Here is a 23,084-nt window from a genome sequence, read left to right on the forward strand (position 1 = left end):
ATGTTTCAAACCAACCCATCTGAGAGTTACAAATATATTTCTTAAAAAAATAAAAATTTAATTCACAATCTTTTAAAGTTTACTTTTTTATATGAGGTAGTGAAAATGGCATGTTTAATTGAATTGGAAAAAAGGAGTGAAGTGAAAAATGGATGTAAATAGTGGTCCTTTTGGACATAAAAAAGAGTGTGGGAGGGAAGACATGGACATATGATAGGGGGTACGATGAATGCGGGCGGTTAATAAGACTAAAAAAGAAACATGGAAAAGCTGCTCATTGAGAAGCAAAAGACAAAATCAATGGAGGGGACAGTGTCCATTGATTACAGAGAAAGAGAAATTACTAATATTATTTATTATTATTATTATTATCAGTGTGTATTGTAGTCCAGTGCAGTGAATGACTGGAAAGTGACCATCATTAGCCTCTCCAACATCCTATTCAATCCATCAATATCTTTCTTCATTTTTTATTTCTTTTACCTCGATTTTTAGTTAAATTAGCAAAAGAAATTCATTGTCACTAATAAATCTGAAACAAATTTGAGGGTTCTTCTACCCTCTCAATTCAAATATAAAGAGATTTCATTATTTGTTTGTTATCTCATAAACAAAAAGGAAACAGTTTTAGAATGAAAAACTAAAATTACAAAATATTATATATAATATCGAATTATAATATATAGATGAATATAATTTTTTTTATAAGATTTTGTGAGATTGAGTTAAAAAAATAGTATTAAAATTAGATTAAATTCAATATTTATTATTTGTTGGATATATTTTTACTATTAGATTATTATCGAATTATTTATTAATATTTAATTTTATATTCAAAATGTATATATATTAGCATGATAAATGAGTATTAGAAATTTTATATTAACTAAAAGTAAAATTAATTTATAATATGTAAATAAAAATTATAAAGAAGCTAGTTTTATGAAACGGTTGAGTTAAGTTGAAAGTAAAAATGTTTGATAATATTTATATAGATATTAGTAGTGAGTGGTGATATTAGTTATAAGAAGAATGGTAGAAAGTAGTCGTTAAAAGAGGTTGATGGAACTGAAGCGAAGATAAGGAACACATAGACAAAGAGACAAAACTGTCTTTCTCTTTGTAAGAAGAGTGCAATGGATGGATGGCATGACATGGCATGATGATGGCATGACTTTAATAAAGGGATGAGGATAGTACTGTGGAAAAGAAAGATGTCAGTGTCTGTAGCACAATCTTAGGTTAGGTTAGGTTAAGAGGTGTGTGGTTTATTTGTTTATAAAAACCAAAAAGAGTTGAGAGAAAACCACGGGGGATTTTACTGTCTCTCCTCCTTCTCTTCCTATCTGCTCCCACGTGCACCACCTCATCCTAACTATCCTTAATTTTCGTGAAACCAACAACAATCATTACCGTCACTTTGTAATTATGTTTCTTCTCATTTTACTACCAGCACTTTTCTTTATTCTTCGAGTTTTTAGCTTTTTACCCTTTAATTCCATTCACTTTTTTCTTAAATACTAACCTATCTTTTCTTTCTTTCAAACCATAGTTTCACCTTTTTTCTTTTAACTCTACTTACTTTTTGTTTTTTAGTATTTATGATAATATCTGATATTTTTCTTTATATATATAATATATTTTTTTAAAACTCACCTTGATATGATAAACTTAGAAATGTAAAATTAAATTAAACTTAAAAATCACTATTTGTTTATAGTGAAATATATATATTTTGATGTAAGAAATACATCAACTAAGTCTTATAAATTAGTTTTATAAAACTGAGTTAAATTTGAAGTTTATTTCTTAATATCTTTTAGAATTTCATTTTATTTAAATATAAAAAAAATCTATTTTGAAATTATAATCATAAAGTGTTGTTTTGCATAACATTATAATCTTAAATTTATTTTTTAGAATCTCATTTTATTTAAATAGAAAAAAAAATGAAATTATAATCTTAAAGTGTTTTTCATAACATTAAATAAAACCATTTGAATATAATATCAACTAATTATATTATTATCAGGGATAAGTCACAAATTAAGTTTTAGAAAGAGAAACTTTAACTATATATATTTTTTAAAAGTTTAATGACATTTTAACGATAATGATATGTCTAAGAAATATCATACATGTTTTTAGTGTACAAGGATCAACCATTTATCCATCTATCGAAAAAAGAAAGTGATTTAATTAAATAAAGTTGTAATATTTTATAATTGAGTTTTAACAATTATAAACATAAAGTTTAATTTATATAAAATCACTTTCTTTCTAAATTTTAAATTTTTCGATATTACTTCAACTGTTTTTTTTTTCATTTTATAAATAAATTTAATTTTATCTTATATATGTCTTTGTAGAAACGTCTGATCGCAAGTTATTTTTGCGTTAGTTTTGTTTTGTTGAGATAATATTATTTAAAAGATTTATATGTCTTGCATGTGATTTAAGTAAAAATAATACTTGTTAGTATATGAGCATACCGATATGTTGAGATTGTTAATTAAGTCTTTTATGTATATATACATTTTTTTTTAACAGTAATTTTGGGAGCTTAAGTTTGGTTAAATAAATTGTAAAAATAAATAAATAAATTTAATTTACAGAACTTTAGGATTGATAATATGGATGTGATTCGATTACAACGTTTTGAATTTTGTGTAAGAGATGTGGTTTTTTGAAAGAATATCCAAAGTGGTTTGGTTTTGATACATAATATATGATTTTTGAGAGATTTACAATAATAATTTTAAGTTTTAAATATAACTAATGCTCTACATAGACATTACTAGTTATTAATGTTTTATATGAATGACACGTTGAATTGTTGAAGTGACACACTATCGAATAGTTTATGTCTAAATAGTTTGTAATATAATATAATAAATATATGAAATTGAAGATTATTATCTTTGTTATTGAAAATGAGATTATAATTATACTTCAACTATAATTATCTAAAATGTTGTAATTTTTAATTGTATAAACATATTTTGTTTACCATATTTAAGACTAAAATAATCATTTTTAAAATTTGTAAAATCAATATTAAAAAAACACATATTTATTTCTTAAATAAAAGTTATCAAGTATCGATTTCACAGTAATATGGAAGATAACTAAAGAAAAGGGGTTTACACACTGACATAGATTTTTGAAAAAAAAAACACACCATTTTATAGCATATATAGACAAATATAGTACCATTAAATAATGAATTAAGCATTGTATTTAAAGATGCTTTTTTTTTTCTAGAAGGCACACTAGCAAGGAACAGTGGAAACTTTTTTTATTTTTATTTTTTATAGTTAATAAAACAGCAATATATAATTGGAAGTTAGAATGATAGGTATTATAACCGTTTTTCATTAGTAAAGAAATTACAAAGTGGATTTCAATACAAAAGAAGGATTTTAAAGTGAAAGAATGTTACTTAAATGCTCAACATATCCACATGCAAAAGATTCCTTAAACTTGAACATTTCACACCACTTTTAATAATTAAAAGTCAGACTTTGACTTCAAATACAATATGTCGTGCTATCATGCATTGACACGATTTAAAAAAAATGTGTGCGCGCTTTAGTTAATGTTTAAAACTATTATATTGTTTTAAATAAAAACTTAAATAGTTTAAAGATAAACGTTAATGTGATTCTAAATATCAGAGTGAATTTCATCTTATAAAAGTGATTTAGATTTGAAATTTATTTATTAATATAATATAAAAATTAATTAAGTCTATTTTAATAAAATTTATTAGATATATTAAATACAAGTTATATCATTAATGTGTTAGAAATATACTTAAAATTCAATTTGTAATATAATATATAATATCTTTTATAAATAAACAGTCACGGACGAAACAGTCAATAAATCTATTGTCTTGTACAAAACTATTAGTGGACTGGTCAATTAGACTACAAACAATATTGACAATAAAAATTATTACATTAGCCCTAAGTCAAGTCATTATTATTCGGGTTGCAATTAGGTCAAGCATTAATCAGAAACTCATCCCAAAATCTATAAATACAAGTTTGATATTCAGCTAGTTGGTTATTTTTACTATGCATTTTATTAATACAGTATTAAAACAAACACTGACTTGAGCATCTGAGTGTTTTCTGCATGTAGCACTCAACTCGACTCAACGGTAGAGAGAGGACTGAAGACAAAATCTTAACCTAAACTTAAAACTTAAATATTAGTGATAGAAAAATACTTAACCATGACTCCATAAACCGAAACATATACTAATTTAATTAATATTACTAAACTAGTTTTATAAATATAAATTAAATTCATATCCTTATATATATTAAAAGAAAATCGATTGAATCACTCTTGAATTGCTTTTGTGAGAATATTAACACATATCTTATGGATTATATTTGAGGAACACATGATGACCAACACGATCTTAACGATGACATGTAAATGTACACAACATTAATGCTAAGGCGTTGAAAGTTAACGTATATGTATACTTTAAACAAAGAGTGAGATATATACTTGTTGTCGGGGGAATTTGAAAAGCAAGAAAACAAAATGGTTTGATTCTTTTATAGGTTATATAGGTTTGATATTTGCACACGAAAAGAGAAAAATCATTTTGGTTCAATCTGTATGTATATCCCTACTTTTGATGTGGACCAAACCAGCTTCCTCTGAAAATTGCATGATTCTTTTTTTAAAACTTTAGGTTATGTCCATGTCCATTTCTGTTCTATCCATTTGTACATATATATATCAATCTATATGCGTCTATCTTTTCTCTAACCATGTTTTCACTCAAAAATTAACAATGCAATAATTTACTTAATAGAGAGTTACTCTGCTCCATAACCACTGTAAAAATGGATCAATCTCGAACATTATAGGTTAAAGAAAACTTGTGGTGAAAAGAGTTTTTTTTTTTAACGTATCGACAACATAATACTATGCATAATTATGTGATAATGTTGCAAATTACATATGTTCATCTTGTCATATTGTAAATTGTTATAAATAGACAATATAAGAAATTGCATAATTATTGATGGAGAATATCTGTCACTAAAATATATCAATATACTTTGGTGAGGTTTCCTCCAAACAATAAATAGAAAAGTAAGGATTGGTGCTGTTTTATACAATTTTAAAAGACTAATTGACGTTAATTAACTGATTATTAGATGTTAATTCTTCATTTAACGTAGTCATAAGATAATTTCACATTATTTAATATTTGTTGAGCCTAAAACTAATGTTAAAAAGATTGTTTCACGTTGATATATATACAAAAATGTCATATACATTTTTATCAGTCAAATTTTACTATTGACATAAAATTTATAATGATAAAAATCTCTTGTTTTTGTTAATGTATAATTAATAATAATTAACAATTTTTTTATCAATAAAATTGATCAATATAAACATTTTCATTTACAAACTTTTAGTCATCACTTCTCCTGTCAATAATTTTCATTTATGAAGAAAAGTTTACTATTGCATATAGATTTTATCTGTCGTTAATTTTATTTTTTGTAGTAAGAAAGCACAATGGAATAAAAGGGAATATTGTATACTTGTAAATGTACATTGACACAATGATTAACACATGAAAGAATACTAATTTAAGGTTATGGTTCACGTGATCAATCATTTGAAGCTAGACAATGATACACAAAGGGTGTTAAAACCTAGTAATAAAAAATTTAGATTGTTTATACCTACACTTTTTAATTCAAACTTTATTGTTCTGTGTAAAAAGAAAGTGTTGGGGGCAAACTGCAAGATTTACGGAAAAATTATTTCACAATATTATATACTATCAGTTTGATTAGGACTACATTATAGCGTACAAATGTTCTACAAATTATTATTATATAAAATATATCATACAAATGCAAAATTATTTTGCAAAACCTTATAATTAAAGAAATACTTAGTTTATTTTTTTTAAATGATATAACATCATAAAATTCACTCGTGAAGTTTTGAAAAAAAATTATATTAGAGATGCTATATATTTGTAAATTTTTTATATTAGAGATTCTATTTGTAAATTTTTCATATTAGAGATCCTATTAGTAGTTGAAATTTGAAAATTCAGTTGCTTTCCTAAATATGCAAGTAAATGTCCAAATATTACTAAATTCAAATATATATATATATATATATATATATATATATATATATATATATATATATATATATATATATATATATATATATATATATATATATATATCATTTCTTATTTTTTTAATATGTTGTTTAGAAAATTAATTTTTTTCCTCTTTTTATTCAAGAAAAAACTATTAAAACATCATTCAAGTATGTTATAATGAATCATCACAATTAGTATCAATAATTTACAATATATTCCTAACAACTTATACGAAACAAAAAGAAAACACAATAGTGGGAATATATAAACATCTACTAAAAGTTTAATGAAATCAACGTTTTAAATTAATAAAAGTATTTACTAAGATTTTACTCTTATCATTTTTGATTTAAACTTTTATGAGTGTTTAGTTGCTATAAATATTATAACATTTACTTTTATTTTCTTAAAATGATTAATTTTGATACATATATACTTTTTTTCCCAAATAGTTTTATTGTCAGTTAGCTATAGTATTTAGAACTGTCGTACGTCACATGGTACACAAGAAGTATCTCACACTTAGTAAATTAATAGTAATAAAAAGTTTAAAACTACCAAAAAATTTTAAACACTAAATTGATTATTTTAAAAAAATTGTAAAAATTGATTATTTTAAACCAATTGAAGGATGTTAAAATTATTTTACCTCCTCTAGACTTAAATATAAACAAAATTAACTAATTTTACATATATTAAAAATGAAGCTTAGGTTTAAGGATACCTTTTTAAAATTACTCTTAATCATATTTATTATATATGATTCTAAAAGTATAAACGATTTTTTTAAAAATGGAAACATTAAATACAATTTTGAAATTAGAATTTATTTATATATTAACATGTTTTACTTATACAAGTGGAGAGCAAATATTCAATAAAGGGTGAGATCGAGATAAAGTGAAAGTGAAAGTAGTTTAACTCATGGTCAAACTAAAAAAAAAGTTCAACAATAGAATTAAAATTTAATTTTGTACTTTTGAAATCTAATTAATGTTTTTGGACATGAATAAATAAATGAACCTAAAAACTATTTTTTTAACTATAAATTTATGGTATAAAGCATGTAAGTAATTTCTTAAAGGAGTCAAATTATTTTGAGCCTTTGTAATTTTAATGAAATTTAAATCTTTTTAAGTTGTCGGATTATGTTTAATGCTTTTTCTTTAAATTCCTTTAAAAATAACCACTCGAAAATAGCTGTTTATTTTTCTCTGATCATAAGTTATACTTAATTACATAAAAAATTAACATTTAGTTGTAATAGTAATAAATAATCTAAGTATAGTTATTTTCTAGTCTAAACATTGAACAAGTTAGAGACATGAAAAAAAAACAGTCAAGAGAAAACGTTTTTCATTAACACTACTCAAAATTTTTAATTTTGAAGCACATTTTTAAATTTCTAAGATTGTCTAAATCTTTTTAAACATATTATAATATTTGTGGACAGAAATTAGTTCAGAAATGGGATAATATATTTCGTTATTATTGTTGGATGCGTCTTTACTTATTTTAAAGGCTAATTTTTTTTCTTCTAATTCTTATAAAAAATTTAATTTAATATATAATTTTTATTTAATTTAATTAAAGTTTTTTAGTTTTTAAAAATATCTAATTAAGTATTTTTTATGTTATATTAATATTAATTTTTTATTAAAATTTTTACATTAAATCACTTCACTTAAAAAATAAAATTAATTTAAACATATAGACTTTTAAGATAAAATAGTTTGATATATAAATTTTAACGAAAATTTAATATAAATCCAAAAAAATCAAATTAAATTATTTAAAAAATTAAAAGACTAAATTGAACCAAATAAAATATTAAAAATATAATTTAAATTTTTAAAAAATTAGAGGAAAAGAAAGAGTTTTAGCCTATTTTAATTAATAACTTTTTTAGTATTGAGTAATAAATAGTAAGTATTTTTTATTAATAGTTCATAAAAAAATATTTTATTCTTTTTAAAATATAAAAAATTAAGATTTAAATTTTTTCTAAAAGTGCATCTTTTCTTAAAAGGATTGTCCTTTTCTTTGTTTTAAATTACTAGAAAATAGACATGTCTGAAAACAATGAGAGAAAGCAAAACCAGAGGAAACAATCGACAGAAAAAATAAGGTTAATTTCAAAATCAGAGAAAACATAAAACTAAAAGAATCTAAAAGTAAATAACAATTTCTCCAATTTTATTTAATCTGATTTTTAGGTTTGGTTGAAAGAGATAGATTACAGAGGTGGTTGTAGAAATATAAAGAGGCAGTGATGAGTTAAGGTTTTTGTCTGTGGGTTTGTGAGTAGAGTGAAGAAGTGAGATGTGTTGTAAAGTAGTGCAATGGCTAGTGGAAAAAAAGGTTGTGAGTACTTTGACAACTAATCCAAGTCTACAGTACATTTTTCACAGTTCCATAGAGAGACAGAAACCCTCTCACTTTCCTTTTATTAATGAAACCCTGTAGCTATACCTCTATTTGTCGGATATTCGTGTTACAGGCCTCCAAATCATATCAAATCAACTGAAAAACCATTACTAACCGATTAATGCATATTTTATATACACCTAATAGTGAGTATATTTACCTTGGTATTTCTGTTACTGTTACAGTTAATCATGATATACCTTGAAACTCATTAACCTATATTGTGTGTTGAGTTGTCAGATTGTGTTTTTCTTGGAATTGTCTCTTTTTGGAGATAAAAAGAGAGTGAGAGAGAGAAAGAAACCTTGTTAATGATTGTTTGTTTATTTATCTTGTACATTAACTTATGTTGTCTAGGGTGAGGGCCTGAATCAATGATCCCCACAAGCACAGTGAAAGAATTATGAATAAAGAAGATAAAAAATGAAGAAAAGCTAAGGCAAAGCAAAGGGGAGTGTGTGTGGGGGAGTGTGGGTTCTGTACTGTCTTAAGCCTGTCCCCCCACCCAACACACACACACACACAATCTCTCTCTCTTTCTCTATCTCTCTCTCTCTATCTCTCTCTCTCTATCTCTCTCTATCCTTCCCTTTCTCACTCTATCTCTATGATTCTTAACAGTCTAAATCCAAAAGCCACTACCACATTGGCTTTTCTTGCCTTTTGTTTATGTGCTTCCTATGCAATTGTCTATGTCTGCTCCTTCTGCTCCCCCTTCTCAGTACCTGCAAATGGGGGTGGAATCATACGTTGAATTTCTTGTTATTATTTAATATTCTTCTCTCTTTCTACTCTCTTCCTTCTTTTCTTATCTTTAAATCCTGTCTGGGTAGCCTTCTCAACATGACTTTCTTGTTCTTTTCTGTTCATCCACTTCCACTCTCCCCTTGATTTATTAACACTGTGGTGCCCCCTCCAAATATGATTTCTTTTTCATAAATTAACCTCCTTTCCGTGGTATTTATGCTTTCCACTTTCTGGGGTTTCCTTTTCTCAATTCCACTTGGTGACAGACTCTTTCCCTCCCTTGAAGCTGTGAATTTTCTGGTGGGGTGTTTTGGTTGTTGCTTGTTTCTACTTCTGGCTTCCATTTGAGTCTCTCAAGAGCCTACACCACCAGGTGTTCATGGAATTTGATCTGAACCATGAAGTGACTGAGGTTGAGAAGAATGCATTCGGTGATAGGGAATGTGAGAAAGATGCTGGTGTCAGTTGCTGGTCCTCTTCCACTTCTTCATCTTCCAGTTCCTCTTCGGCTCGTGTGTCCTCTTCTTACCTTGAACTTTGGCATGCTTGTGCTGGCCCCCTCACTTCTCTTCCCAAGAAAGGAAATGTGGTGGTCTATTTTCCACAAGGTCACTTAGAACAGGTTGCCTCTTTCTCTCCTTTCACACCAATGGAGATTCCCTCTTATGATCTTCAGCCACAGATCTTTTGCAGGGTTGTCAATGTCCAGCTACTTGTGAGTGCTGAATTAGATTCACTTGGGTTTACTGAATTTCATTTCGACATGTTGCCATTTCCCTTGCATTGCCTCTATTGTTCATTTTGTTTTGCTAAACTGTCACTTCCCGGAACAGGCCAACAAGGAGAATGATGAGGTTTATACACAGGTTACTTTGCTTCCTCAGCCGGAGGTTGGTTTTCATTTGAAGTTGTTTATGTTTTGGTGTGTTTCTAACTTATAAGGGTTGAAATTTGGTTCTTCTTCAGGGGGAACTAGTAAATTTTTTAGGTTCTTTCATTGTTTAATTAGGATAAGGGATATTTGTCTCTGAGCTTAAAATGTTAGAAGATGCACCAACTTTTCCTTTGCTGCTTCACATCAAGTAGTTCTGAATACACTGGATTCTTTTCAGTTGGAAGGGATGAATTCAGAGGGCAAAGAACTTGAGGAATTTGGAGCAGAAGAGGAGGGAGATGAAAGATCACCAACTAAATCAACCCCTCACATGTTTTGCAAAACACTAACTGCCTCGGATACCAGCACCCATGGGGGCTTTTCTGTTCCTCGTAGAGCTGCGGAAGACTGTTTTCCTCCTTTGGTATGGCATCTTTCACATGATAATATTAAGCATTAGCACTTACAAAAAAGAAAATGAAAAGTGAAATAAATAAAACTTCTTACATAACTTAAAATAAACTTTTTAAGCATCTCAACCGTTGCAAAATTTAGATAAGAAAGATTTTATTAGAGTGTATAGATTTGATTGTATATCTTTGATTAAGGTGGTGAACTATTCTTTTACAGGATTATAAGCAGCAGAGGCCTTCACAAGAGCTCGTTGCCAAAGACCTGCATGGTGTGGAGTGGAAGTTTCGTCACATTTACCGAGGTAATGGAATTTGAAAAACTAGGGGTGGGGGGTGAGTATGTGACTTCATATATTGACTGATGAGGCCACATTTGATTTACATTGAGAATCAATTTATGACACTGTAGAGCACTTCCATATAAAGTTTGTGGCTAAATTAACTTGGACATACATCTAAATCATGCTCAACTGTTCAAAATACTTAGATCTAAACCAAACAGACACTAATTGGTACAAAAAATCGATGTGGTAATATGTCAGGTCAGCCAAGGCGGCATCTACTCACTACTGGTTGGAGTATTTTTGTTAGCCAAAAGAATCTTGTTTCTGGTGATGCAGTGCTCTTTTTAAGGTATATCTATCATCATGTGTACTGAGAAAGTTTAGCTATTCTTAAAGCAGTATGTGTGTTGTGGCTTAAAATCTCTTGCTGCACCTAAAAGTCTCACCTTCAATTATTAATTATTAATAATGGTCCTCCAATAATTTAGTAGAAAGTAATCATCAAATGCCAAACAAAGTATGGATTTTATTTTCTTTTTTAATTGAATAATTAATGGGTAGTTTTGTAATATGCGCATTACTTATATTGGGGACCTCCATGGTACTGTGTAGTGCCAAAACTGATGGCCTTTGTTCATGAGAATCATGAATCTAAAGTCTTACCAAACTTTGAAAACATGAAAAATGAATGATAATAATAATTTTTGAAAACCCTTTAAATCTTATTAAATGTTCTAAGTTCTAACCATCCAGTTTTAGAGAAAGAAGAGTCTATCTGTCATTTTCCTCACTGGCTAGTGATTATGAATGATTTTGTAGAGGTGAAAATGGTGAACTGAGATTGGGAATCAGAAGAGCTGTTCGACCTAGAAATGATCTTCCTGAATCAGTTATTGGTAGCCAGAACTGCTACCCGAATGTCCTGTCTTCCGTGGCAAATGCAGTATCCACCAAAAGCAAGTTTCATGTTTTCTACAGTCCAAGGTACTAATACTGATTGATCGTGTCTTATTGCTTTGTAAGATGTATGAAGTTTTCACTGCAAGTATTTTTTCCTTAGATTTTGATTATGAAACACTCTAATAATGCTAACTCTTGATTGGTCTGTGACTCTGGCAATAAATTTATGTGTTTGAATTTAACATAATACAGGGAAAGTCATGCAGACTTTGTTGTTCCATATCAAAGATATGTCAAAAGCATCAAGAATCCAGTGAGCATTGGAGCAAGATTCAAAATGAGACTCGAAATGGATGAATCTCAAGAAAGAAGGTGAACTACAACAACATAATTATAAATATTTAGTCGCATGTCTTCCTTCAAAATGATTTTTTCGTGTGACATATCAACTTCCTATCTTTCAGGTGTAATAGTGGCACAATGATTGCAACTAGTGATTTGGATCCTTACAGATGGCCAAAATCAAAATGGAGGTGCTTGATGGTACATTTCGATTTTGCTTCATTACTATGTTGCACCCTTTTGTTTTCATATGTTTTCCCAACTTTGCAATGAGCATATGTTCTAATAACCGTTTTTTTTTCATTAACGAGGCACTTAAAGTGTAGGTTATATCTCTTCATATTGCAGTTTGCAGGTTTTCAGTGAGTAACCAAGGATAAGAAATATTAAGTACATGTTTGTGATGGATAATTTTAATAAAATAAAAGTTTATACTATCAGTGAGCTTTTAAGTATTCTTAACATCAAAATTAATTATTGTGAAGCCACTTTGTGAATCTCAGAGAAATCTGATCCTATTTCCCCAACATTTCTACATACTGTTTGCCTGCACAATTTTGGTGTCTAACTCTTAAACTGTTTTACATATCATCACATCTAATTATTATGAAGGTTTATTAACAAACCACTGACAAAGCTAAGATAAATTAACTGAGTGAAGGAACACATGAAAATCTCATTAATGTAAAGTTGCTGTGACATTCAACAGGTCAGATGGGATGAGGATATTGAGACTAATCATCAAGATCGAGTATCTCCATGGGAGATTGATCCTTCTGCTCCTCTGCCCCCTTTGAGCATTCAGTCTTCCCCAAGACTGAAGAAACTGCGGACAGGTCTACAGGTTGCCTCACCTAGTCAACTCATCACTGGTATTAGTCCTAACACTAAATTATAATATGATTTTGCTTGGATAAACTTCTCTATAAGAGTATTCATAGGAAAAGAACATAAGAAATAAAATGCATTGAGTTTTTTTCATTAGCTCTTACAGAAGAAGTTAAATGAAAAAAAGCTTTTACAAAGGTTAAGTGCATAAGTTGTTGGTTTTTTTCACTTTTCCATTTTCTTTACCTACAAGTATTTATAGAAAAACTTATCCGAACAAGACTAAGGCTGAAATGCTTGTTGGTTGTTAACGTGATGTATCCTATCTTAATCATTCTCTTTGTTTCATTTTGCAGCACGAGGCAGTGGGTTGGTGGGTTTTGAGGAGTCTGTAAGATCACCCAAGGTCTTGCAAGGTCAAGAAAATGCTGGTTTTGTGTCACTCTACTACGGATGTGACACGGTAACCAAGCCACTAGGTTTTGAGATGAGTTCTCCTAGTCATCCAAATCTTGGATCAGCTGAAGTAAGAAAGGCTACCTCTTCTGAGCTTAGTAGTGTTCACCCTTTCAGTTATGCAGGCTTTGTGGAAACTAACAGGTTTCCGAGGGTCTTGCAAGGTCAAGAAATATGTCCATTGAAATCTCTGACAGGAAAGATTGATTTGAATCTTGGTACCTGGGGAATGCCCAATCTGGGTTTCAACCTCCACCAGGCAACCAAACCCAACTTTCAACCTACATTGTTCCCTTATGGGGACATTCACCAAGCTGTTCAACCTAGTTTGTTTTGCTCAAAATCCACCACTTTCCAAAGAGAAAATGTCCCATTTAATAAACCATCCACTCAGGCAGGGATCATTGTAAATGAAGTTGGACAACCAGAACTCCCAAATGAGCATAAGCTGCAGGACAATCTTTCTGCTGCTGCTGCATTAGGGGCTGCAAATATGGGGGTTCCTAATGACAATAACGTCCAGGGAAAAGTAAATGCCTGCAAACTATTCGGGTTTTCTTTATCTGGGGAAACCACTGCCCAAAATTTACAGAACTCTGCTAAAAGGAGCTGCACAAAGGTGAGGGATGATGATAACAAAATTATGTTATGATATGCCTTTTTCTCTCTCAAGTTTTACCCACGTATATAACATACACTAAATGAAGGTTCACAAGCAAGGCAGCTTAGTTGGAAGAGCTATTGATCTTTCAAGACTGAGCAGCTACAATGATCTGCTGATTGAACTAGAGAGACTATTTGGCATGGAAGGCCTTCTAAAAGATCCTAACAACGGATGGAGGATCCTCTACACTGATAGTGAGAATGACATAATGGTTGTGGGGGATGACCCTTGGCAGTGAGTATTCTTCTTCCAGGACTCAAAACAACACTTTAAAGAATGCTGCTTTTTCCACCTTTTAATCAGTTATCAATGATCACATCACCTGTTTCAATATGTACTTAAAACATGATGTCACTTGTACTCTATTCTATGTAAGCTATCTATTGTCAGATCATAAAATAATTCTCATTTTCCTATGGCTGCAGTGAGTTTTGTGATGTGGTGTCCAAGATCCATATATATACCCAAGAAGAGGTGGAAAAAATGACAATTGGGATCATCAGTGATGACACTCATAGCTGTTTGGAAGAGGCACCAATCATTACGGAGGCTTCGAAGTCTTCCTCTGTGGGTCAGCCAGATTATTCTCCAACAGCAGTTAGAGTCTAAGTTTCAGGGTTGTCTTTAGACATTTATTATGCTGGTCCTGTCTCTGTACAAGATTAATCTACATATGTTTTTATGATGTGTTTGGTTACTACCCTTTGAGCTTGTAGGCCCAGCAAAAATTGCATGGTCAGCGCTAGAAAGACTGACAATTAAGTGCACTGAAGTATCTAAATAAGGGCCAGTCTTGCATCATAAAATAAGCCATTATGGCTTGAGTTACGTACTCTGGAATAATGGTGATGGTGATGGTTTCCAAATCTTCCACCATAGTTGCGTACACCGTTGGGAACCCTCTTTGACGTGTGATTCGGGTTTGAAGATCCCAAAACGTGGCCGTAGAACATTGCAAAACATAATTTGGTAAAAGCTTGAAAAGACACTCTAGATATGCATCAATTAATAGAATATTTCATGTGAAGTACATGAAGAAATTACGCAATAAAAACCACGTTATTCAATATCAAACACATTACTCCAGGCATCAAATTAAGAATGTTAGACCTGTTTATTTTTTTAGCTTACCATTGTCCTAGCATTATTTTCCAGGGAACATTAGAATTCTGGTTTTAAATTTAGTTTAGTCATGAGTAGTAAGTGCGAGACACAATATCCATCTAATTTTTTACCATTGTTCTTCAAGGAATGTTAGACTTTTGATCTTAACTTAATTTAGTCACATTACTAGTAAGTGTTAGGCAACAAGACCAAATATTTAAAATTTTGATAGCAAATGGCTTGGTATACTCAATAATAATTATTAAGATAGCAAAATCAAGTTGTAAAGCGTGAATCGTTGGTTCTCTTGTCTGAATATTGTAATTTGACAACATCACATGAAATACTTAGTAACATCGTTGTGAAGATCTTCAAGGAACACAAAAATATAACATGGAAAAATTTATTCCTTGGACCAATGATCATTTCTCGTTATTATAATTCTTGTTTGATGAATGAAACATTCATTAGTTTCATCCACATCAGCAGTATTCAAGATCCAAAAGATTAGAATCGTGTAAGGTGCAAGGCATAGTGGCATGTTATTGCTCCTTGAAGAGCTCACGTCCAATAATCATTCTTCTGATCTCACTAGTTCCTGCTCCAATTTCGTAGAGTTTGGCATCTCTCAGGAAACGACCAGTAGGATACTCATTCACGTACCCATTCCCACCTAAACACTGTATAGCCTGCACATTTGGTGGGGGTAAGCACTGAAAAATGATAAAAGAACACACCAGCAACTATAACTGATGCAAACAACTTATTTACCTGCAAAGCAACCTGGGTTGCTCTTTCAGCAGCACAAAGTATGGCTCCAGCACAATCCTGATGATGAACAGGCAAACAACCATGGTGAGAAATTGGTAATGATTTGGATATGATGGAGTAATATGAAATGTTTAGAGAAATATTTAATTGCTTGGTTCTCCCTCTCCCCATTAATAGTTAGCTTTTAATGAGGTAGGTTTCCTAATTGTGTTGGTGCTTATCCAAGGAGGAGAATCAAACACCTAAATATTTCTCAGAACATTTAGTGTTATACCTTTCTTGAAATATATGGAAAAATATGGATGTAGTTCCATAAACAGAAAAAAAAAAACACACACATTGATGAAGCTTAATAGAACTAATTTAACATGTGGATGCACCTTTGGGTCAACCTTTCCATTGTCACATTCTCGAGCTACAGAATACACATAAGACCTGAAATGAAGAATGTTATCTACGGCTATACAAACTTATTTAGTGAAAAGAACACCATGACGTTGGAATTTTTTACCTTGAGGACTGTAATGCAGTATACATGTCAGCAACTTTTCCCTGTAACCAAAGTTCAATCAATAAAGTGATTATCTAAGATTCATGTATTTAGAAAATCCATGTGCAGGATAATTGCAAAAAATATGTTGTTCATAAGAAACCTGTATAAACTGAAACTCCCCGATGGGACGACCAAACTGCTCTCTTTGTCGAACATAAGGAAGAACAACATCAAGACATGCCTGCATAATACCCAGAGGACCAGCTGCCAAAACAAGTCTCTCCAGATCCAACCCAGACATCATGACATATACTCCTGAAAAACAGAATAAGTGGTAATGGCTGACACTTGACAGTCAACAAATAACAAAACGTTTGTCTTTCTAACAGTACTAACATTGTAAATAGAGAAGGGAAAACAAATGGCTTTACTTTGAAGAGATTCTTTTAAATTACACAAATTTATGAGTCAAGTGTACTTGGAAAATGGTGGCACTAAAAATCAATTCTGGTTCGGAATTAACAAAGATAAGAAAATAAGAAAAATGCTTTTTCATTGTTTCTTTATATTACTGGTAATGAAAAGATAAAGGTTGACGTGATAAACCAATGTCATAATATGAATTAATGCTTATTATATAAGGTAGTGATCCTCAGCTTCTGCAAGTAGAAGTACAAGTGATTTTCAATATTAGAGGTTTTTAATGGGTACTTTTAAAGATTGAGTTCAAATGCAAAATAACTTTTTCCTCAGAAAAATGATAGCTTAAAATCAACATCTTTTTCTTTAGTCTACCCAAACAAGTCTGCTTGGGCAACATAAAAATTATTTCACTTTAAAAATAATATAGATTTCAATAGCAATACCTTTCCCCTCTTTCCCAAGAACATTTTCTTCAGGAACAAAGCAATTCTCAAAGACAAGCTCACATCTGCCCCCAGAATCTCATTTTATCAGTAAAAGTAAGGGAAAAGATTAGGAATGGAATATACAGATGAAATTTCCCACAAGACATGCATACATACGTATCACTTCCTCGCATCCCAAGTTTGTCCAATTTCTGGGCAGTACTGAATCTGTAGTCAAACAGAAACAATATTAGATTTTTCTCAATCATTTGACTTTCCACACTAATCAAATGATCTACCATTAAAGGGAGGCCTGATCATTTCAACCATATGAGACTTGCTGTCTTCTTATACATATTGCTTGCACGTTATTTATGAGTGATCACAAGATTCATGACACTTTTTCTTTCTGCATCATTTCTGAAAAGGAATTTTGCATGCTGTAGAGTCACTTGGGAATCAAATTTGAACTATCTGATGCTAAAAGGATCGGATACTTTTTATTAGCATTAAAATCTACAGCACATGGCAAGTCCCACTAAACGAGTCTAGTGTTGAATGTACAAGAGAGAAACTTGGTTTAAGGTATAATTTAAAAGCCATTAGTTTGAAAAGCATCACTTGTCAAAAGGTGAAATCATAGCTTAAAATCATGTCACATTATCGTTTGATTGGCCAAAACATGCAGTCATATTGCCTATGAATTAACGAAGTTCAAATACAGAGGTTTGTCCACTAAATATTTTATAACTAGTTGTCAAGGTTTAGAGCAATTACCCAGACATTCCCTTCTCAATAATGAATGCAGTAATGCCTTTTGACCCAGCAGTTACGTCTGTTTTAGCATAGACAACCTGGTTCAATTAAACACAATCAAATATGTGCTATACATTTTCAGCATGTGTCTGAATTATATTAAGATCTAGTTTTATATTAACACAATCAATTTTTCTTCATATATAAGGTAAAGAAACTAATCAGAAACACAAAAATTGATATTTTTAGACCAGTGAATAAATAGAAAATGTCATCCACGTTAAATATAAGTTCCATGGTGTACTTGGAATCCAAGCCTTATGATAACACACTAGTTTCGCATTTTCTTTCTTACTTTTTGATACATTCATAGTGTAATAAGGTCTTCCGAACATTTTTGTAGTAAGGGAAGAAGTGATTGAGTATGAATTAAGAAAATAGAATGGGATTCAAGAGAATCAATCTGGACTTATGCAAAGAAGATTATAATAGAATCTATTTATCTTCTATGGGGTTGATGGAACCAAAGCAAAGAAAAAGAATTTTCAATGAATTTTGTCAAATTACTAGAACCATATTATCTAGTGCAAAAGAAAGTGTTGCCAACCTTTTGGAAAAAAAGGTGTTTGGATTATATCCAGGCTAGACAAGCAAGTGTGATGGTGTTAGGAATCAACACTATTTAAAAAAAAAAAACAAAGAAAAGTAAATCTGAACTTCTCTGATTTCACCAATCATACAACAAAAGATACAAAACTCAATTTTCTGAAAAACTGCCCCCCTTTCCCCCTAAACTTCCAATAAAAAGAGGTCCTAACAGCTACCAAGCACTAAGCGGTACAAACTACCTTACAGTTGTATTCTTAGTTATTGTTTTTAAACATTCTCCTACAATAAACCTGCAATCATGTGTTATTGTCAACATTTCGTATTTGCTTCTGTCTATCAGATGGGGGTAATTAGCAGTATGAGAATATTTGGACACAACGAAATTAAGGATGAATTTACATTAGGGTTCAGCTTTGAACTATTACTTGTTTAATCTAGTCTCAAATGTGCTCACTAAAAATAGAAAAAATTACATGTGTTACAAATATACGAGAGATACATGCACTACAATTATGACAGAAACGATTTTTTGGTAAAATATATAGAAAAACGTAACGCAAGATTTTTTGAAGTTTATTGGATTAATACTACTAACATGATGGGAAAATTAATCAATATGTCACACACGATTCATGTTTGAAAGTTAAAATGAAAGAGTGCCAAGGATTATTTGTGATCACAACTCACAATACTTGTCAAGCTCAGAAGGAAGTTTGATCAAACCATTACTCAACCAACTAACTCTATGGTACTGAAGGAAAGATTTTAAAAAGGACAACATTATAGAAAAATAGGAGGGGCAGAAATTATAATGTTAAGATGGACGTGTGGCCACACAAGAAAGGACATAATATAGTATTGCATAAAAGGAGATATTGAAATGGCACTTATTGAGGAGAAGATGATAGAAAATCAGTTTAAGTGGTTTGATTATGTCCAGAGAAGGTCATTGGTGGCACAAGTGAGGTTTAGATTGCATTGCTTTTGACCCTATGAAAAAGGGTAGAGGGAACTAAGAAAGACATTGAAAGAAATTATTAAAAAGAAACACGTGATGACATTTGCTTTTGACCCTATGACATTGTGTGTTTCATGTAGCTGACATTACCTAATGGTGAATTGAAAACACAGGGCATATTGGGTGTTTGACTATTATTTTGCAGTCAGGTCCTCAAATCATGATAATGATATGCTGTCACATGGAAAAATAGTCCATTGAAATGACAAATTAAAGAAACACTGACCTATTTCTTTTCCAAAGTCAAAATTAAACACAAACAAGGTCACAATTCAAAGAGCATAGGAAAATGAATTGAATTTTAAAAATTCATACTAAAGTTTGAGCAACTGGCCCGTTAGTACACCACATCTTGTTCCCATTAAGTACATAGCCCCCATCTACACGATCAGCCTTGCATTTCATGCTGACAACATCGGACCCAGCTGCAGGAAAAATCATTCACTTTGCAAAGTCCTTGGAGAATCTAAAATTGAAAGAGATTATTATTCAAGTTCACATATCTTACAATTGGGCTCACTCATTGCCAAAGCTCCCACGTGATCCCCAGAAATAAGCTTCGAATTTGGAGAGAAAAACAGTTTAGTCTTTAAATAGATAGAAAAATAGACGCAGAAAAGTTGAGAAAGAATACTATTTAGCACAAGAAATGGGTTGAAAGCTATGAGCATTTTGACTGACAAAGTCAATCCTTCACACATCATCAGTAAGATGGCAAGGCAGCAAACGTTCCACTGAAAATAAGTAAGATTAAATTGAAAAGAACTAGAACCTTTGGTAAATATTTCTCTTTCTGAGCAGGACTTCCATTTCTCACCTGAACAAAACAGGAGGTGTCAATCCTGAAGACGCTTTGAAAGATCATAAAGCATATAACGAAAAAGACTTAAGTTCTCTTCAATCACCAGCTGATTGACACACAAGTTTGAATGAGCACCATATGAAAGACCAACGGACGCTGAAGCACGGCTAATCTCTTCCATTGCTATACAGTGATACAAGTAACCTAGACCAAGCCCTCCATATTCCTCTGCAAATAAGCAGAAATAGAACAGGAAAAGTCTGTTGGCGATATGACCATATTGTAAAGATTCCATGTATACTAAGCTAAATTTAAGAACACCCAAAGAAAAACTACATAAAAAATGAGTCCCTCGTCCATATGACTATGTTCATAGAACAATACAGAAGTTATGCCCATCAGAATGAATTGTTCTTTGTTAGAATTTATTATCTTCACAATTGTATCACACAGTATATATACAGGGAAAATAACAACCGTCAAATGATAGCAGATAACACCAACAGCTTGCAAAACAGAAAAGGGAGATTTTCACATCAGAAAATGGAAACAATGGAGAGAGAAAAAGAAATACCTGGAGCAGTAATCCCAAGGAGATTGAATTCCCCCATGCTTTTCCATAAGTTCACCTCCTAAAATTACATCAAATGCAATCAAAACATTGAAAATATTATAGCGTTCACTGACATGATATAAATAGATTCTCATACAGACCTTTGGGAAATAATTTGTGTGGTCTATTTTTGAAGCATGAGGGGCAATATTTTCCGTTGCAAACTGAGAAACACTTTCTTTAAACTGCATCATTCAATAAAACCTTCCAATAATTATAAACAGGTATATTTTAAGTTTTAAGAAGCTAGTACACAAAATCATCTTAATCAATACAAACATTTTTAAAATGTTTTGAAACAGAAAGCAACTTTTAGAAAAATTCTCAAGATTTTCCACCCACTTCGCAAAACCAAATGAATAATGCCGTGTTTGGTTACCCGTTGGGAAGCTATCGCACCATTACAAAGGAAACATTAAAGGAAAAATTCTTTGCATTGTATCAAACATATGATAAGCTTTCTTCCGTGGAAAACCAAAACAAATAATTTGTTTCTGGTAAAAACAACTTGATGCAACTAGGGGTTGGGGGTAAGGCTCCACAACATTTTCAACCCACTTGAAAAATTTGCAAATAAAATAGATACTTCTGGAATTCATTCCCAGAAAAATAGCAGATGCCAGGGCCAGAGCCATCCACATTCAGTTCTCAAACATGTGTCCACAAGAATTGTCTCTCCTACGAAAGATACACAGATGCCCCCCTCCCTCAAAAGAATTTGTTTCCACTAAAAACTAGTTCATTTTTCTTAAGTAACTGATCATACAACAATTTACATCAAGAGTCCAATTTTCCTCGACTGAGTAATAAAGCCAACCCGGATGGAAATTAACATCGCTTTCAAGAAAACCCAGATGAAAAGGTCAAACATTTTCACTAAGTTTTCAAAGAAACACTGAATAACCAGAACCTGTATCTGAGTTTCGTCGAAGAGCAAGGATGTGGAAAAGGCAGCAGAGTGAGGCTGAGGTTTGTTTCTGAAAACAGAAGAAAAAATGGACCTCGCGGTGACGATCTTATGCATGGTAGCAGCAACAATGATGGGTCAGAGTTGGAAAATGAAAATGAAAATGGATCAATGAACTGTTCTTGCCACCAGCCGACGGTGCATACAGAGATGGCTTATGTATTTGTTTTTAGTGCTCAGTGAAAAACATTACCATAAATATAAATAAACTATAGAAGATTGAGATAAGGATGAAAATGGTAGCCTCCGTGGATCATCTTCACGCTTATCTGGTTACCAAACATTTCCCAGAAAGGCATGTACTTCATTGACAAAAAAATTTCAATTTTTTATTGATAGATTAACTTCTAAATAACATGAAAAAAATTTAAAAAAATGAGATCAAAACAAAGTTATTTTAAAAATACAAAGAAAAAAAAAGCAGAATTTTACTGTTCGTCGCTCCATTTTGACAAGTTGATGAAAACTTAAAATTTCTTATGGTAAAAAGTACATAAAACAACAAACTTAAAAATGATCAAATCACAAAATAAGCATATCTAAGTAACAATATAGATAATAATATATTTTTGGCTTCTAAATGATTTCAAAACTAAGTAGATATTGAATGATACAAAAATAGATAAAAATTAAGCCGTTTATCACGTGTTTAAGGCTGATTGAATTAAAAAAATTACAAATTTTGATATAAGTCAAAAATAAATTTGTTCTATTAAAAACCTTGCTCATCTTTGTTAAATTCATGGTGGTGTGTTTGATTAATCAACTCATAAATTTCAAATATTAAATTATATTAAAAACAAAAATAATAAATATTTTCATTTAAAAATATATTTCGATTGTATTATATTTATTTGATTGTAGATTATATATAGAGTTTAATATAATTTTGGATTATATTTAAATTGAAATTTATTTAAATTTAAGTTAGAAAAAAAAATTAGGATTAGAGAAAAATAATGAACTAACCTCTTTAACTCATGATGGATTAGACTAGGT

At 30.7% G+C, this 23,084-nt stretch overlaps 2 protein-coding genes across 2 annotated transcripts; one reads left to right on the top strand and one right to left on the bottom strand.

The window, feature by feature from the left end:
• The first annotated feature begins 9,081 nt into the window (after positions 1-9,081).
• Positions 9,082-15,229, top strand: ARF4 (auxin response factor 4). The gene is made up of 12 exons (XM_047315595.2): positions 9,082-10,058; positions 10,177-10,233; positions 10,456-10,641; positions 10,848-10,932; positions 11,173-11,263; positions 11,734-11,898; positions 12,067-12,186; positions 12,279-12,357; positions 12,866-13,028; positions 13,341-14,059; positions 14,148-14,338; positions 14,530-15,229. Exons 1-12 carry the CDS (start codon positions 9,723-9,725, stop codon positions 14,711-14,713), a joined length of 2,376 nt encoding a protein of 791 aa, XP_047171551.1. The 5' UTR covers positions 9,082-9,722; the 3' UTR covers positions 14,714-15,229.
• A 260-nt stretch (positions 15,230-15,489) lies between these two features.
• IVD (isovaleryl-CoA-dehydrogenase) lies at positions 15,490-22,354 on the bottom strand. Its single transcript, XM_047315596.2, has 15 exons — positions 22,029-22,354; positions 21,220-21,303; positions 21,080-21,137; positions 20,609-20,733; positions 20,476-20,520; positions 20,212-20,260; positions 20,019-20,128; positions 18,098-18,174; positions 17,498-17,548; positions 17,339-17,403; positions 16,633-16,787; positions 16,491-16,531; positions 16,360-16,414; positions 15,980-16,036; positions 15,490-15,897 (listed from the first exon to the last, which is right to left on the bottom strand). The coding sequence occupies exons 1-15, from the start codon at positions 22,140-22,142 to the stop codon at positions 15,751-15,753; spliced, it is 1,233 nt and encodes a 410-aa protein (XP_047171552.1). The 5' UTR covers positions 22,143-22,354; the 3' UTR covers positions 15,490-15,750.
• Between the last annotated feature and the right edge of the window lie 730 nt (positions 22,355-23,084).

The sequence above is a fragment of the Vigna umbellata genome, chromosome 3 (genome assembly GCF_029865625.1).
Source record: "Vigna umbellata cultivar VRB3 chromosome 3, Vumbellata_1.0, whole genome shotgun sequence".
In the NCBI taxonomy this organism is placed as follows: domain Eukaryota; kingdom Viridiplantae; phylum Streptophyta; class Magnoliopsida; order Fabales; family Fabaceae; genus Vigna; species Vigna umbellata.